This window comes from Schistocerca nitens, chromosome 9, assembly GCF_023898315.1.
Source record: "Schistocerca nitens isolate TAMUIC-IGC-003100 chromosome 9, iqSchNite1.1, whole genome shotgun sequence".
In the NCBI taxonomy this organism is placed as follows: domain Eukaryota; kingdom Metazoa; phylum Arthropoda; class Insecta; order Orthoptera; family Acrididae; genus Schistocerca; species Schistocerca nitens.
Window position 1 is genome coordinate 423503045 of NC_064622.1, and position 19402 is coordinate 423522446.

At 40.8% G+C, this 19402-nt stretch overlaps 1 protein-coding gene across 2 annotated transcripts in view; it reads left to right on the forward strand.

Moving 5' to 3' along the window:
* Positions 1–7423, forward strand: part of LOC126203570 (microprocessor complex subunit DGCR8) — a 237318-nt gene extending 229895 nt beyond the window's left edge. Inside the window, exon 13 of one of the 2 annotated variants that reach the window (XM_049937896.1) lies at positions 5493–7422. In XM_049937896.1, coding sequence (XP_049793853.1) covers positions 5493–5585 — 93 coding nt within the window. In that variant the 3' untranslated portion in view covers positions 5586–7422. Of the gene's footprint in view, positions 1–5492 lie in introns of both variants that reach the window. The other variant, XM_049937895.1, reaches the window with a different exon arrangement.
* The last annotated feature ends 11979 nt before the right edge of the window (positions 7424–19402 follow it).

The window sequence follows — 19402 nt, forward strand, 5'->3', positions numbered from 1 at the left end:
TCTACTTGTAAATATCATAATAGGAAGCTGCCTGCCAACAACAAACGTGTCCACAGGTAATCATGGGTAGAAAGTGGGTGGTGTGTGTGTGTGTGTGTGTGTGTGTGTGTGTGTGTGCGGGGGGGGGGGGGGGGGGGGGAATTATGTATTTAATTTGAAATTGGGTGTCTCAGTTTATGTTAGTGACCTTGTCTTTACATCTCTACTGAACTTTGCCATCACCTGCAATGTTCATGTGAAGTATGTGTACTAGTTGTTATGCCACGCTGTCAAGGATTCTCCTTCTAATGGCTCTTTCCTCAATTGAACTCCCCTGTTTCCATAGACCATTTCTCCTTTCATCACTCAAAATCACCTATGGCTTAAGAAACTGCACTATATCCTCTGCCAGGGATTCACCAGCTTCTCGTTGTGCCCTAAGGTTCTTTTCTTCCCCCTCCAAAGTGGTATTCTGCTGCCTACGCATGTGGATGGAAAAAATGTAAAACCAGTCCCATACACCCATCTGCAATCTCTCACTGCATTACTATCACAAGCATGTCATATATGGTCAGAGTTTGGTCCATATGAGTCAGTAGCCATGTCATCTACCATCTGTATCACAGCTACTGTGCAGTGTTCTCTATGCATCTGACAACTAACCCACTGTCTAAATGCATGAAAGGCTGCCACCAACTGTAGCTAACCACCAAACTATAGCTAACCATGAACTCAAACCTCTGTATGAGTTCTAATTTATCTTTTTTACTTATTGTGATCATTTCATGAGATGTACACTATCTGATCAAAAGTATCTGGACATCGTTATGTAATACAGAATTGACCACTAGATGACATGAGAAGCAGACATACCAGTATAAAAGGAGGCACAGAGTATTACCAGTACAAAAGCAGTAATAGCAGAATGCACCAGTCACAAGAGCTGCAAAACCTCAAACATGAACTAGTCATTGGATGTCACCTGAGTAACAAATCCATCAGGGACATTTTTCCCCTGTTTGAGTAAACTTTTGGTGATACACCTGCAAAGTGGAAGAGTGAAAGAACAAGCACACTAAAACAAGACCATGCAGACCTCATTTACTTTGGGACAGGGGCCGTCAAGCATTGTAGAGGCTGGTTGTAAAAAATGGGATGAAATCATTGGAAGGAATCACTCGTGAGTTCCAAAGAGCTACCGGCAGCTCAGCTAACATAATGACTGTGTGTAGGGAGTTAAAAAGAATGGAGTTCAATAAAAGAGCAGCTCCTCATAAGCCACACATTTCTGTTGTGATACTTGAGATGATGTAAAGAGTGATTCCATTGGACAATGGATTACTAGAAATGAGTGATTTGGGATGAAGAAGCATGCTATACCCATGGCAATGTAACAGAAGGGTTTGGGTTTGTGAATGCCTGGAGAACATTACCTACCATCATGTGTAGTGTCGACAGTGAATTACAGGGTGTGGTGTTAAGGTATGAAGGTTGTTTTCATTTTTAAGGTGCGGTCCCCTAATTGCGCTTAATAAAACGCTAAATGCAGAATTTTGCAGCATTATGAACTGCATAACAGTAGAGGAACAGTTCAGAGATAAGTGTTTCAACAAGAAAATGCACAAATAACTTACGGGTTTGCTGCCGGGTGATGTTGTCGAACACCGCCGATGTTTCGACAGGAGCACACCCTGCCATTCTCAAGGCACAAATGCAAGGAAGGAAAAATGTACAAGCAAATTTAATACTTCAGTTCATAGAGGAGAAACAAGGAAGACATCACACAGATAACCAACATCAGAAATATCGATGGTTACTATTAATCAACAAGTGAGGCAGCACTAATTCTGTCCCTCTTTTTTTTTTATGAGAGAAGAGCTGGATTCCAAGCAGCATTTAAACAAAATCGACCATCTCTGTTAATAAGGTTGCTTGATAGTCTGATTTCAACAGCTTCCTTAATAACACTATCCCAATAGCTTGACGTGCAAGCCAGAATCTCCGTGTTGTATTCCATAGGATGACCGGTGTCAAGGCAATGTTTTGCAATAGCGGACTTGCTCAGCTGTTGTAAGCGTGTGTGACGCTTATGTTCAATACACCGGTCTTCCACGGTCCTGATTGTCTGACCAATATATGACATGCCACAGCTGCAAGGAATACGATAGATAGGTCTCACAAGAAAATGCACGCTGTCGGAAAACAGCATCTGTTAGGCAATGGTTTACAAACAGTAACATCCATTAAATAGACTGAACTTCCTGCGAGTCCAAACCTGAACACAGTGGAACACTTTTAAGGTGAACTAGACTGTGGACTTTGCTATGGACCCCAGTGGCCAATGGGCTGCCATTCCTCCACAGACATTCAGACACCTCATTGAAAGCATCCTGAGGAGTTCAAGTCATCATGGAAGTGAAAGATGGACACACCCTATATTAATGTCCACTAATAGATGTCCAGGTACTTTTGATCATATAGTGTTTGTGGGAGAATCAATATGTGGCATACTTCTTTCTGGAATATATACGCTCAGAATTTCAACAATTAATCTCTCCATAATGTACGGTGCTTCTCTTATGATGTCTGCCACTGGAGTTTAATGATCACCTCCATGTATGATCACCTCACATGTATTAAATTAACCCATTACAAAATGTCCTGCTCTTCTTTGGATCTCATTCTCTCTTCTATTAATCTTACATGGTAAGTGTTCAACACGAGCAAGCAATACACAATTATCAGTCAAACGAATGTTTGTAAATAAGTTTTGTGAGTAAATTACATTTCTTTAAGAGTCTTTCAGTGAATCTCAGCCTTGCATCTTTTTTCCTACAACTAAGTACTGCTTTAATTGTTCTGGACTACATGTCTTATGGTTGTTACTGTGACATTGGCAAAAGTGTAATTAAAACTGTGAACCTTTCTGCCCATTCATGTGCAACATTTTATGTTTATTTATGTTGAGTATTGATTGCCAGTTCCTCCATCCATTGTCAAAATTGCAAATCCTACCTGCATTTTGCTATAGTCTTGTCATATTGCAACTTCCCTGTTGACAACAGCATCATCAGTGAACAGCCTCAAGGAGCTTACAATGTTATCCATTGGATTGTTTATATAAATTGTGAAGAGAGCCAGCTTCATAATACTCCTTTATGCTGCCCCAAGAAGTTGATTTACTTCTACCAGTTTCATTCCATTAAGAATCACATGTTGTATTCTGTCTGCTAGGAAGTTTTGAATCCTGTAACAAAGCTGGTCTAATATTTGATAAGCTCTTACTTTGTTCACTAAGCAACAGTATGGAATTGTATTCAATGCCTCCTGAAACTCAGGAAACAAGGCGTCAACCTGGGTACCTTTATCTGCAGACATCTACCTCTTATGGATGGCCGGCCGGAGTGGCCGTGCGGTTCTAGGCGCTACACTCTGGAGCCGAGCGACCGCTAAGGTCGCAGGTTCGAATCCTGTCTTGGGCATGGATGTGTGTGATGTTCTTAGGTTAGTTAGGTTTAATTAGTTCTAAGTTCTAGGCGACTGATGACCTCAGAAGTAAAGTCGCATAGTGCTCAGAGCCATTTTTTTTTGTTATGGATGAAAACAACAAACAGCGTTTCACAAAATCTGTTTGGCAAACTCTTGTTGTTTCCTATAGAACAGCCAATGAATGGCACCTGTCTCCTCCATCCCCACACCCAAATACTTTGGTAACCATCCCATTCGCTTCATATTGTACCTCCTCCCAGCTGCCACATACCCTCTCTTCCCTGCACCCTCACTTCCCTCCATAGCCTAAGTGCTCTGTAAATCATACACTGATGGAAAAAAGTTCACAATGCCAAAAAAATAATTAATGTAGAGTAATGAAATTTCAGGAATCCATTTGGCTAGGTAACATATTTCAGTTATTAATATTGCAAGATCACAGGTTAATGCAAATGCTTGATAAACCATTACATATGTGAAATACTAGTACATTAATAACCAATGTAATTGCCAAAATTGTGAATGAAAGCATGCAAACATGCATACATTGTGTTGTACAGGTGTCAGATGTCTGTGTGTGAGATGGAGTTCCATGTCTGTTGCACTTGGTCAGTCAGTACAAGGACCGTTAGTGCTGGAATTATTGTCTGATGATGTCCCATATGTGCTTGATTGGAGACAAATCTGGTGATCAAGCAGGCCAAAGGAACATGTTGCCACAATGTAGAGTAGGTTGGGTTACAACAGCAGTATGTGGGCGAGTGTTATCCCCTGGAATGCTGTTCATGAATGGCAGTGCAAAGGGTGAATCACCAGACTGATGTACTAATTTGCAGTCAGGGTACGTGGGATAACCATGAGAGTGCTGCTGCTGTCATACGAAGTCACACCCCCAGATCGTAACTGCAGGGTGTCTAGCAAGGAGACAGATTGGTTGCAGGTCCTCACTTGGCCTCCTAACCACATGGCGATCATTGGGACCTAGGCAGAACCAGCTTCCATCAGAAAACACAACAGACCTCCACGTGGACCTCCAGTGAGCTCTTGCTCGACACCACTGAAGTTGCATAAGGTGGCCATTTGGGATCAGTGGAATGCACACTACAGGGTGTATGGCTCAAAGCTGCCTTGAAGTAACTAATTTGTAACAGTTCATTGTGTCACTGTGGTGCCTAATGCTGCTCAAATTGCTGCGGTAGATGAAGTCCGATGCACCAGAGACATATACCGAATTTGAAGGTCTCCTCTCAGTAGTGCCACATGGCTGACAAGAGCCAGTCCTCTGGCGACTATACATTCTGCCAGCAATTGTGTACAGTGGCTACATTCCTGCCAAGTCTTTCTCCAGTATTGTAGAAGAAACATCCAGCTTGTTGTAGCCTTGTGACGTGATCTCCTTCAAACTCAATGAGGTATTGATAATGATGTCTTTGTCACCTTAAAGGTATTCTTGACGAACTACAACTCACCATGTCCAATCTCAAAGGTAACTAATGCTCATGATGACTACAGCATGTATTTATAGCAACCCTCATTTACATTCTCCTAGCACCACTCTTATGTGACTGATGCTAATCTGAAAGGACATCATCTTTCAGATGTAGGAACACATCTAGCAACTTTTGTTTATGACGCACAACTTCTTCTTGGTGTTACAATTTTTTTTCATCCTCTCCCCATCGGTGTACTACAGCAGTCACAATTGTTTTGAAAGATAGCATTTGAATTTTGTGGTGTGTATGTGTGTTTTGTGTACTGTGCTGTATTGTAGTGTACTATACTATACTAAAACTAGAAGAGCTGAAACTCGAAAGCTAATGAGCTTATATGACCTTCAAGTGTCCCTTTGTGTCACTACCATTTATCTGCAAGTGAGTGATCGCCTATCTTCACTTATGTATATTAGTTCCAACTTTGAATTTCCATCATCGTCATTACATACATTTTATATGTTTTATGTATCCAACAATTACTTTACCATTTAGTGTTTTGTGTGTTGTATTTATTCAGTACTTTTTTTTCAGGCTTCCATTCAGCCAATTGGAAAATTTATTCCCCCTGATGATGTGGATTTACCTTCATCCTCTGGAGTTGATTTGAACAGTGTTGACCTCTGACCTTCGTCAGCTCTCACCCAAACAAACTGTAATGACTGTGGTTATCCATACACTAGCGAATAATAGATAAAAATGTTAAACTTACTGAAATTACTGAGCTGGTGCCACCACTTAAAAGACCACTTAAAAGAAAGTTCTGAAACTTGAGTCTTCGCAAACTGGAGTTTCTTCTTTTGCAGCAGAAAAGTAAAATGAGACGGCAGCAAATTAAGTTGTTCATAATTCCACATTAACATTAAGAAAAGTAAAATGCAATAGAGAAACTTATACACTTGTTAAATTCCACTACTGCTGTTAATATGTTTAACATGTGTAGGTTTGTGTGTAATGTATCATCTTTTTACACATTCTTGTTTTTCCTCCTCCACCTCCTCAGATTCTGCAAGAGATTTCTGTAATTCAAGTGCCCAAGACCCAGCACACCTCTGTTTTTGCAAATGTTATCACCAATTCTTTAATATTTAGTATCTTTAATCTAAATATTTAATGTATGATTTAAAGAAAACATTATTTTTATTTTAAAAATTAATGTCTTCTTCAAATGCCACAGTCTTATAAATTTTTATTGTTGCCGATGTGAAAATGATTGCTGTGTATCCTTGTCTCAGTAGTTACAAGTCTAAGAGTGAAAGAAATTAACAACACTTGTTTCATGTAGTAGTTCTCTAAAAAGTTTTAAGTTACTGTTTAGGTATGAGAAAGAATTTTTATTTTAGAACCAACTATTTCATCAAAACATGCTGGTCAATCTTTTATTTTAATGGACATTACTAGTATGATTTGTATATTATTACTTTTCTAGTCATAAGGAAACATATGTTTTTGTATGTATTTTTCTGAAAATTATGTAAAGTGAATGATGATGACAATTTTACTTGTAATGTGGTTTGAATGTAATGAACTGTGTTTGGAGAAGAGTAAGTAATGGAAGTAGGTGATTGGTTGTTTCATATTATATATGACTTGAAGTGAATCACAGAATTTTGTAAGATCTTTCAACATTAATGCTCAGGATTTCCTAAATTAAAATGTTTAGTAATTGCAAGATTGTAATATATACATTTTGAATGGACAATTATTTATAATGCAAAAGTAAAAGAAGACCTCCAAATACATCAGAACTAACTGAAACTTACATATTTTGTACATTAATTTTTATAGATTTGTGGTGGTATCATTATATCAGTTTCAGTGAAAGTGTGGTGCTATGAAAACTTTCACGTTTTTATAACTGTTCTTCAGTTTAGTTGTTCTTATTTAGAATTAGTTAAACTAACTATCTTGTTGCACAACATAATCATTTATTACAGTAACAAAAATTCCATACAATATCATTGTGTTTTTAAACCAACACAATTCAGTTTACAGTTGCAGGGAATGACAACATAATCTCACCTTACATAATAGTAACAAGTGTTATGTAATGCATAATGAACTTAGTAATTTTTTTGTTACACTTCAGGGTATCAATTTTTTACAACTATACCATATACATATTCATATCTAGAATGGTTAAATAGCTGCTCACAACGAAGTGAGCATTGATTTTATGTAATTGTGTTTATCTTACTTTCATTGTGTTTATCTTACTTTCATTATTTATTTAATCATTGCCAAAAGGTTTATTTATGGTGTGCAGTGTGATTAAGATGGTATGTTAAATTATTAGTGTCATTGTGTGCATTTAGTTTAGAGTATTACGAATGGTTAGTGTTATATATCCTATTCCAGCAAATGTTACTGTAAGTAAAGTAGCCTCAAAGTTAGACTTACAATTACAGAAATGTAAAAACACTGTACCAAGAAATATTTTACGAAGTATTTCAGTTTTTGTATCAGTCCCTATGTATCTGCTGCTTTGGGAAAATACACAATGAAATTTATTCCAAGAGTATTTTGTTCACTGAATTTTTAGAATGCCTTAAAATTATGCAGTGCCTGTTTGATATTAATTTATTTTCAGTATTGCTATTATTTACATTATGCCTAAGTGGGCTGCTTGCAGTTATATTTTCCATTATATATTCTAACCTCCAGTGACTAAACTCTGAGAACAAGACAGTCATGAATATTTTTCTTGCATTGCTATCACCAACACCACAACCAAAACCACGACCATCACCACCACCTAAAGGATGTCTTGTTGCCACAGCCATCCTTTTCTAACCAAGCGAGGTGGTGCAGTAGTTAAGCACACTGGACTCAGTCAGGAGGAGGAAAGTCAAATCCTTGTCTGCCCATCCAGATTTAGATTTCCATGATTTCTCTAATCAGCTAAGGCATATACCATGGTTGTTTCTTTGAGAGAGTATGGCCAGTTTCCTTCCCCATCCTAACCTAATCCAAGCTTGTGTTCTGTCTGTACTGCTCTCATTGTTGACAGTACATTAACCTCCAATCTTCTTTCCTTTTACTCTTTTCTATGTTGCAGTGCCCTCTATGTTTCTTAATAATATTGACCTTTTGTCAACTCTGGTAAATTTAGTATTGCTTTCTGTTGTGACCTCCTCTGTCTTTTCTACAAATCTTTTTTCTGTCTACACACAATTTGTTAAAAAAAAAATTCAGACTAAGTAAATGAACAAAAAGTTTAATTTTCTCTTTTGAATGGTAAGTAGATGGACAGTAAGTCGGGTCCCGTGTACAGCAAACTCCACATGCCACCACTGCGTCCACATGCCACCATTGCAGCACAACATTGTGCACCACTGACATCAACATCTGTGGCTGACAGAGGCTGCTGGCCTCAGCAGCACAAGGTACCAGCTCAACAGCAGTACCAGGCAGAAGCTGCCGCCCTTACAACAGCCCCAGCAAGGAATAATGAAGAGAGACATGCATGCTTCACTATGCATTGTATCAATCAAGGTCAATAAAGTTCTTTGTAACTGCTAACAGTGTCAGCACTGAACCTCGCAGCCTGTCACTACCATTCACCTCCCCCCCCCCCCCCCCCTTACCTTAATCAGTTAAACAACTTTGTACAATGCAGTACATATAAATACAGACATTATTACATTACTATGATTTTGGTAAAATTCTATGGAATTATATATAATTTTTCAGTAGTAGATAGAAATATGGTTCCCAGTGACAATGTGTATATACCAGAAATGAGATGGGCAAAAAAGGGTTAAAGAAAGGTATCCTGAGCAAAATGCAAAAATAAGGAAATTAAAAAGGAACAGAAATGAAGATTACTGCTGTGCTAGGCATGTTTTGAAGCTGTCAATAGAACTTAGATTCTTTGTCTGCAAATGTGTAAAAAATGTCCAGATGCTGTGAACAACGAAACATGACGTACAGATTTTGAGGAGGACAATGAACTACAACAGATGCTAAGACTTTGTTTATTACTTCTATGACACCAGGAGCCAATTAAATGGAAAAAATGCACTGTCTGAAAGAAGTAAATTCTCAACAGTTCAGAGGTTTGTTGTGATATTTTTGTGCAGACATTTCGCATTTCTTCTCAAAAAGTAAACACAGCACTAGTAAAGGTTACCTCTACTAGTATTTCTGGCAAAGGAAGATGGAAAAGGGGTCATAATAAAATTGATGATGAGTGTATTCAGTAAGCAATAAACCAAAAACTAAAACTCCTAGATACAAATCACATTTCTGTTGAAATTTAAATCATAAGGAATATTTTGAAACCCACTTAACAATGGGACTTATGTGTGAACACTACAAGTTAGAAATAACAATCCAGTAGGCATGTCAGAGTATAAAGCCATGTCCTGCAAGTACTTCAACATAAAAATGCAAGCATTGAGAAAGGATACTTGCTAACAGTTGCGATTCACTCCATACAAAACGTAGTCAGAGGACGATAAAATACAAAAAGAAGCACTGCATTTAGAACATAAAAATCACTTAAGATGAAACAAAATACACTCCTGGAAATGGAAAAAAGAACACATTGACACCGGTGTGTCAGACCCACCATACTTGCTCCGGACACTGCGAGAGGGCTGTACAAGCAATGATTACACGCACGGCACAGCGGACACACCAGGAACCGCGGTGTTGGCCGTCGAATGGCGCTAGCTGCGCAGCATTTGTGCACCGCCGCCGTCAGTGTCAGCCAGTTTGCCGTGGCATACGGAGCTCCATCGCAGTCTTTAACACTGGTAGCATGCCGCGACAGCGTGGACGTGAACCGTATGTGCAGTTGACGGACTTTGAGCGAGGGCGTATAGTGGGCATGCGGGAGGCCGGGTGGACGTACCGCCGAATTGCTCAACACGTGGGGCGTGAGGTCTCCACAGTACATCGATGTTGTCACCAGTGGTCGGTGGAAGGTGCACGTGCCCGTCGACCTGGGACCGGACCGCAGCGACGCACGGATGCACGCCAAGACCGTAGGATCCTACGCAGTGCCGTAGGGGACCGCACCGCCACTTCCCAGCAAATTAGGGACACTGTTGCTCCTGGGGTATCGGCGAGGACCATTCGCAACCGTCTCCATGAAGCTGGGCTACGGTCCCGCACACCGTTAGGCCGTCTTCCGCTCACGCCCCAACATCGTGCAGCCCGCCTCCAGTGGTGTCGCGACAGGCGTGAATGGAGGGACGAATGGAGACGTGTCGTCTTCAGCGATGAGAGTCTCTTCTGCCTTGGTGCCAATGATGGTCGTATGCGTGTTTGGCGCCGTGCAGGTGAGCGCCACAATCAGGACTGCATACGACCGAGGCACACAGGGCCAACACCCGGCATCATGGTGTGGGGAGCGATCTCCTACACTGGCCGTACACCACTGGTGATCGTCGAGGGGACACTGAATAGTGCATGGTACATCCAAACCGTCATCGAACCCATCGTTCTACCATTCCTAGACCGGCAAGGGAACTAGCTGTTCCAACAGGACAATGCACGTCCGCATGTATCCCGTGCCACCCAACGTGCTCTAGAAGGTGTAAGTCAACTACCCTGACCAGCAAGATCTCCGGATCTGTCCCCCATTGAGCAAGTTTGGGACTGGATGAAGCGTCGTCTCACGCGGTCTGCACGTCCGGCACGAACGCTGGTCCAACTGAGGCGCCAGGTGGAAATGGCATGGCAAGCCGTTCCACAGGACTACATCCAGCATCTCTACAATCGTCTCCATGGGAGAATAGCAGCCTGCATTGCTGCGAAAGGTGGATATACACTGTACTAGTGCCGACATTGTGCATGCTCTGTTGCCTGTGTCTATGTGCCTGTGGTTCTGTCAGTGTGATCATGTGATGTATCTGACCCCAGGAATGTGTCAATAAAGTTTCCCCTTCCTGGGACAATGAATTCACGGTGTTCTTATTTCAATTTCCAGGAGTGTATGCAAAGGACCAAAAGAGGGTGAAGGACTTGAAATGACCACATCTGGTCTTGAGAAGAAGTTGCTGTTAACAAGAATCCCAACCAACATTACATTCTGTAAAAGACAGTTATGGGTGTATAAATATAGTTTACTCTGGCACAACAGGAAAAAGGTTTTGCTTTGTTTGGGTCAAAGCTACCACTATTCAAGGTGCCCAAGAAGCAGGTTCATGTCTCAAGTAGTATATTGAGAACAATGTGAAGAAAGCATTACAGAGTTCATTTTGTGGGTAGAATCTTGCAGTGGCCAAAACCAAAAAATCAAAATACCGTTGATGTTGGAGGCTATAAGGGAAACTTGCCCATCTCTTACTTCAGTTTCTCTAAGATAACTGACACCTGGGCACACATTTCTGCCAAATGATGCGGATTTCAGTGATGTTGAATGAGCTTTAAAAATTCACAAATGCATTTATCTACCAAGTTAGTACCTAAATGTTACGGAAACCTGTAAAAAAAGAAATCCTCTTGATCCAACTTTAATGGAGACAAGCGATTTTGTTGGATGTTCTAAAATGGAGAATCGCATTGTGAATCATAAGGTTGATACCACAAGAAAAAAAATTAATTGGTTACAAATACATGAAATAATGTTGAAAAAGCAAGATCCATTCAAGCTGTACATAAAAGCCGACAATAATGATGATGCCTATGCCCTGTGGATCTATAGAAGAAAAAACTTTTATGGACTTTTTGAACCACTATGGTCTCAAGGGAAAGTAATCTATGAGCGTCACCCATTAAGTAATGCACCACATTCATTTTCTTCGACAATTCATAATGAGAATTGCACACACGAAAGAATGGTGTTTTACCTTAATTTCCATATAATCGCCATCCCGTTCTACACTCCTGGAAATTGAAATAAGAACACCGTGAATTCATTGTCCCAGGAAGGGGAAACTTTATTGACACATTCCTGGGGTCAGATACATCACATGATCACACCGACAGAACCACAGGCACATAGACACAGGCAACAGAGCATGCACAATGTCGGCACTAGTACAGTGTATATCCACCTTTCGCAGCAATGCAGGCTGCTATTCTCCCATGGAGACGATCATAGAGATACTGGATGTAGTCCTGTGGAACGGCTTGCCATGCCATTTCCACCTGGCGCCTCAGTTGGACCAGCGTTCGTGCTGGACGTGCAGACCGCGTGAGACGACGCTTCATCCAGTCCCAAACATGCTCAATGGGGGACAGATCCGGAGATCTTGCTGGCCAGGGTAGTTGACTTACACCTTCTAGAGCACGTTGGGTGGCACGGGATACATGCGGACGTGCATTGTCCTGTTGGAACAGCAAGTTCCCTTGCCGGTCTAGGAATGGTAGAACGATGGGTTCGATGACGGTTTGGATGTACCGTGCACTATTCAGTGTCCCCTCGACGATCACCAGTGGTGTACGGCCAGTGTAGGAGATCGCTCCCCACACCATGATGCCGGGTGTTGGCCCTGTGTGCCTCGGTCGTATGCAGTCCTGATTGTGGCGCTCACCTGAACAGCGCCAAACATGCATACAACCATCATTGGCACCAAGGCAGAAGCGACTCTTATCGCTGAAGACGACACGTCTCCATTCGTCCCTCCATTCACGCCTGTCGCGACACCACTGGAGGCGGGCTGCACGATGTTGGGGCGTGAGCGGAAGATGGCCTAACGGTGTGCGGGACCGTAGCCCAGCTTCATGGAGACGGTTGCGAATGGTCCTCGCCAATACCCCAGGAGCAACAGTGTCCCTAATTTGCTGGGAAGTGGCGGTGCGGTCCCCTACGGCACTGCGTAGGATCCTACGGTCTTGGCGTGCATCCGTGCGTCGCTGCAGTCCGGTCCCAGGTCGACGGGCACGTGCGCCTTCCGCCGACCACTGGCGACAACATCGATGTACTGTGGAGACCTCACGCCCCACGTGTTGAGCAATTCGGCGGTATGTCCACCCGGCCTCCCGCATGCCCACTATACGCCCTCGCTCAAAGTCCGTCAACTGCACATACGGTTCACGTCCACGCTGTCGCGGCATGCTACCAGTGTTAAAGACTGTGATGGAGCTCTGTATGCCACGGCAAACTGGCTGACACTGACGGCGGCGGTGCACAAATGCTGCGCAGCTAGCGCCATTCGACGGCCAACACCGCGGTTCCTGGTGTGTCCGCTGTGCCGTGCGTGTGATCATTGCTTGTAGAGCCCTCTCGCAGTGTCCGGAGCAAGTATGGTGGGTCTGACACACCAGTGTCAACGTGTTCTTTTTTCCATTTCCAGGAGTGTATTATGGCCTTCCTCCAGCGCAAAACAAAGATGTGTATGCCCTGTCAGTACCAATCCTTGTCCTGGGGGCATAGCCAGTGCTTCATTGTGTGAGTCACCTCCTCATCGTCTTCAAAATTTATTCAATGAATGGCATCCTTTAATGACCCAAACAAGTGGAAGTCCAAGGGGGCTAGGTCAGGTGTGACAGCTGTGGATGGTCTTCCCAATTGCTGCAAATCGTGGAACTCCGCCGAACCACCTTCTGATGGCCTCCTCCGTGCCCAGCGACTAACTGTACTTATGTCGACAGCAGATACTTCACAGACTATGCACAAGCATTTGTGAATATTCTGCACAATTTCTTTTTCTGCAGTGAGAAATTCAGTGACGGCACTTTGCTTGTGATGTACATCACCTACAGACACCATTTTGCAACTGTCCTCCAGCTATGCTACCTGTCGGAAGTGACAGAAACTTGGCACGCTCACTCAGAAGACTTCAAACAATACGTATGTAACATTTCGCATTCATAGCATTGTTTTCGGCTGAGAAAAAAATGTGGTGCATTAATTTTTGGGCAACCCTTGTACCTAGACCTAAACCTGAAGATCTGAAATCTATGTTGCACTTGATTCCAGTGATGCCAAACACTTTTATCATTCTCTTATTGGAGATGGTCAAGTCATTTGTGGCATCAAAGGGTTTAATGGTGTAGTCAGTTTTCAAGAAGATAGATAATTATGCCAAAAACATTGCATAAGTGCAAAACAGAACATTGGATTCAGCACCTTTCATATTAACTCTTCCATATTGCATTTACTTTAGTATGAAACAAATAAATTTTGCTGAAAAATGTATTGGCATTTAACAAAATGGTGCATAAGTATATAATAATTTTGAACACTAACATTCTTAATACAATACATGTAATTGCCTTAACTTGCACCAGTTTTGAAAATGGCAGCTATTACACAGTTTTACAATGATGTGCTTTGCAAATGGATCAATATTTGTTTGCGATTGTGAAGCTTGGATCGCTACAGTTAATTGCAATACAATTGTTCTGCATTTTCTGGATCTGAACTAAATGTTTTCAGTTAGTGTCTGAAGTACATTGTCTGTATATTTCCATTAGTTCAACCACCCACAGATACTCTCCTACTTTTCTTTATGATCATATTGCCTTTGTTGACCATTGTTGCTGTAAAATTAATATGGTTGCTAATCCCACTCTCAATTCTGACACTTTTCAAAAGAGATGGTCTGTTTATAGCCAGGAGACCTAAAGTGTGAATTCTGCATGGTGTTTTTTAATTAGATGTTCGAGGCAGTTGTCTGAACATGGATTCACAGACAATAACTGAGCTGCAGAACGAAGTCCGTTCTGTTAAAATTATAGCAGCACATGCACAATGTAGCAGGACTCAACTAATGTCTGAAGTAATGCTGGAGGGGATTGACACCATGAATCCTGCAGGACAGTCGACAAATCCGTAAGAGTACCAGGGAGTGGAGATCTCTTCTGAACAGCACACTGCAAGGCATCCAAGATATGCCCAATAATGTTCATGTTTGGGGAATTTGGTGACCAGCAGAAGTTTTTAAACTCAGATGAGTTCCTGGAGCCACTCTGTAGCTGTTCTGCATGTGTAGGGTGTCACATTGTCGTGCTGGAACTGCCCAAGTCCATCGGAATGCACAATGGACATCAATGGATGCAGGTGATCAGACAGGATGCTTACGTACGTGTCGCCTGTCAAGAGTTATATCTAGACATATCAGGCGTCCCATATCACTTCAACTGCACACGACCCAGGCCATTACAGTGCTCTACCAGCTTGAACAATCCCCTTCAGAGAAGCAGGGTCCATGGATTTATGAGGTTGTATACACGTCTATGTGCTCCATACAATCTGAAACAAGATTTGTTCGAACAGGCAACATGTTTCCAGTCATCAACAGTCCAATGTCGGCGTTGACGGGCCCAGGCGAGGTGTAAATCTTTGTGCTGCATAGTCATCCACAGTACCCGAGTGGACCGTTGGTCCTGAAAGCCCATATCGATGATGATTTGTTGAACAGTTCGCATGCAGACACTTGTTTATGGCCCAACAATGACATCTACAGCAATTTGCACTTATGCCACGTTGAAAAATTCTCTTCAGTGGTTGTTGGTCCTGTTCTTGCAGGTTCTTTTTCCGGCCGCAGTGACGTCGGAGATTTCATGTGTTACCGGATTCCCGGTACACTTGTGAAATGGTCATATGGGTAAATCTCCACTTTATTGCTACCTCGGAGATGCTGTGTGCCAACTATAACACCACGTTAAAACTCACTTTAGTCCTGTTAACCTGCCATTGTAGCAGCAGTAACCAATCTAACGACTGCACGAGACACTTGTCTTATACAGGCATTGCCGACCTCAGCACCCTATTCTGCTTGTTTAGATATGTCTGTGTTTGAATATGCATGCCTATACCAGTTTCTTTGGTGCTTCAGTGTATATAGCATTATTTCAGTAGTGGTACAGATTGATGTTCCTTGTAATCTTTTAAGGTGTTAAATGTAATTGTAATAACAATACACACAGAAAGAAATGGTATCCCATGCAACAAGTAAAGGATTTCAATATTTCAGGTATCTCAATCACAGAGTTTAATAGATAATGGAGAGATTTAAAAATATATGGTGAGAAAACAAAAGTTATTCAGAACTTTAAGGGAGATGAAAATTTGTGATGGGGGAATGGAAACAGATGTGAGAAAAAGAAAGAAAAGGGGAAAAATTGCAGGACTGGAAGAAAGAAATGAAAGGGGAAGCTGCCCAACACAATTTTGCACAGAGCAGTTGTCTTTTTTTTTATCAACAGACAGTAGCTGCACCGTTGTGATGTACCTTTTGCACTTTTTGCTTTTATATTTTCGTTTTCTTTAAAGGCAAAGAGAAAAGGTGAAGAGGCAGCCCAGCATAGAGCCTGCACTTACCGTCATGTATTTTTGATTTTCAAACGTTAAAAAATATAAGATGTTTTTTCTGTTCCTCAGTAAGAGGAAGGACTCACTCTCTGCTAATGAACAAAGGTAGACACACGTTATTTTAGAGCGTAATCGGTGGTAGCCATTTTGATTATAAGAATAAGTGAAAAGTCTATTTTTGATGTGAGTAGAAGTAATAACACATTCGTATTTTGTTAGTGAGAAAGTGTGTTATTATTCCAAGTAGTAGTGTAATAGAGAAGAATTGAAGAAGCCCACCTGTGTACTTTGGAGTTATCGCAAGGATCTGATTACCATATCATGGCCAAGATTTTGTAGGTGGATACGGTGATCGGATGTAGTATCATTAACTGGTAAGTATAAATATACAGCAAGAGAAAGACTACTTCATCTGTCCAGAACAAATATGAACTCATTTACAGGCATAGCCCAGCTTATAGTGCTTGTGCAAGCACCAAAAAGTTAATCTCATTAATTCCACATATCTTAACATTTTTTTATTATATTATAAAGTGGCGACCATGACAGAATCGAACATTTCATTATAAGCAATATGTTGATTACAGTAGACGAAATTAATGACACTTCAAGGCAAAGGAATATTTTAAATGAAAGTAGTACACATAGCACAGACGCAGATGCTGACAGGTGTAGGCCAGAAATGACTAGGGAAGGTACGCAAGCCTTAACGGGAGTACAAATGGACATGAACGCAATGATTACAGACATGAACACATTAAATTAAAAAAATGTCAAGTTTAGAAACAATACAAACAGACATGAACACAACCAATTCAAAGATAGTTAGTTTAGACAAAATACAAACAGACATGAATAATAATAAGCAGACATGACCACAGTAAAGTCTGAGGTAGGGAAGGAAAATACAAACATGACACACATTACACGAGAGGTAAAAAATTTGCGCACAGAACTCAATAATCTGGATACGAATTTCGCATAGCAGATTTCGCAAATCTCCATGGAAGTGGATAGGAAAATTAATGAACAAGTAACAAACTTCAGGTCACGATATGAGTGAGAAATTAAAAGGCATAGTGGAAGAAAAAATTGAAACACTAACACACATGTATGGACAGAAAATATCCGGTGCGGCGGTGGCTAAGAAACTATTTTGAAACAGATCCAAACAGGACCCGCTACTGGAATAATCTGATATCTCATATCGATGTACTGAACACAACCTAAATGGGAGGAGCAACCATTGTAACAGCAATGACTTTGGAAACTATAATGGTCATGTGTGTATGAATGAATGGCATCCTTATGCAACGCCGTACCACAGCTGAAATCAGTACAATTGGTTTACCTGTTAGCCACAGGGTGGCCGAAGGTACGAAAATAAATATCAACCCCATCTGTACAGCAATGGACGAGACAGGAGAAATTCGAGAGAAAACTTTGATATTAGGCGACAAGGAAATGCATAATACCAGAATCAGAATATGGAACACAGGGATCCGAGAGAGAACCAGCAGCCAGTACAGTCAGACTGAAACAACCGGAACATAAACTGGTGAGCACACGAACATACGGTGAACATAGTAGAAGTGACGGCAGAAAATGAAACAATACCTTTACTGCCCCCCAGAAATAACAATAATCAAGCATGACAAGAAGAAAAGGTAATGAACTGTCAGTGTGCCACAGTAATAATAACACTAACATGGAGAGAAATAAAGAAGAGGAAGTACACACTGAAACAAACTTACACATACAGAATATCCGTAATCTGCTTTTGAGGTATGATAGATAAGGAAGCAGAAATGAAAGCAGATTTGTTTACTGAAGAGAAAGACACAACACGCAAGGTAAGTGAAATTATTCAAGCAACAATAAAGATAAAGGTGGGAAGCATAGATGTACCAGTTGTTTTGGATACTGGCACGTCAACAAGCCTGATGTCAACCAGCATGTTTAAAGAGATAGCATGGGAAGTAAATGTACTCACACTACCTGTAGGGAACTGTAAGATCATAACGGAGATGGGAAGTAAATCTAAAGTTATAAAATTGCAGGCCAGCATACCCCTCAGCATATGTGGTGTAATTTTGCAGTGTACTTTCTTGTTGGTAGACACACTTCTAGTGAACTATTTATTATTATTATTTTACTGTATACTTGGTATGAAGGTGTTCACATGGTGCAACACATGGGAGATAAGCTAAGTAAATATGAAAACCAACCAATACATGCACAATGTAATTACATGAACTTAAACAAAAAACTGAGGTAAGTACTGTATGTTTAAAAAGCGATATGGAGAAATAATTTAAATTTCACTGCTGGATAATACTTGGAAGTAGAGAGAGTGTGAAAGATTTTAGATTCAACTGGAGGTATTAATTAGTTAATCCATGTTTGTGGTGACATATCATACATGGAGTGAAACTAGGAAGAGAATGAAAGTGTATTAGAGTAATATGAGTTTATTTATATTTGTGGGAAGAAATAAATAGGGTGGTGATGCTAGTGTCAAAACCACACAGGTAATACCTGCGTATAAATAGATATTTATGTGGAAGATTTTTAATGAATAATTATATGGGTATACAGCGATGAATACGAAGATGAATATTACAGGGGTACCTAGGAAAGGACCACGAAGATGATGTAAGAAAGAATAGATTATATAGTTTTAAGTCTCAGTATGAATGATTATATAAGCATTGAGGGCGAAGTATGATGATGCATGTATGGTAAATAATTGTGAAAATGAACATCTTGAAGAAGGAGTGAAGAGTAAACACGAGACTGTGAAGTCAGTAGTACAAGGGTACACAGTACATTTAGTGTACATTACAGCACAGTAATTTGCTACACATACATCAGAAAGTAAAACAACTTAGTATGAAAAATATTTCCTTAGCGACTAACTGTTACAGCTTCAGCAACTATAAGGTGAATATAAATGAAAATATGATATACAATTCATACGAGGCACGAACATAAAATGCAGTGAAACAATATTTTCTACACTGAGTTCTTGACACACGCAGAAGTGAAAGCAGTACTTTAACATAAGCACCTTTTTCTTCATCGGGAAAGAATTATAAGTGGAATTACATGACAAAAATACAGTAAAATTACCAGTTACATGTTACGAAGGTAAACATGTATATTTTGTTGCATCAATAAGGCAGATATACGGCTTGAAATATGTGTACATGAATGTGAAATATTACGACGA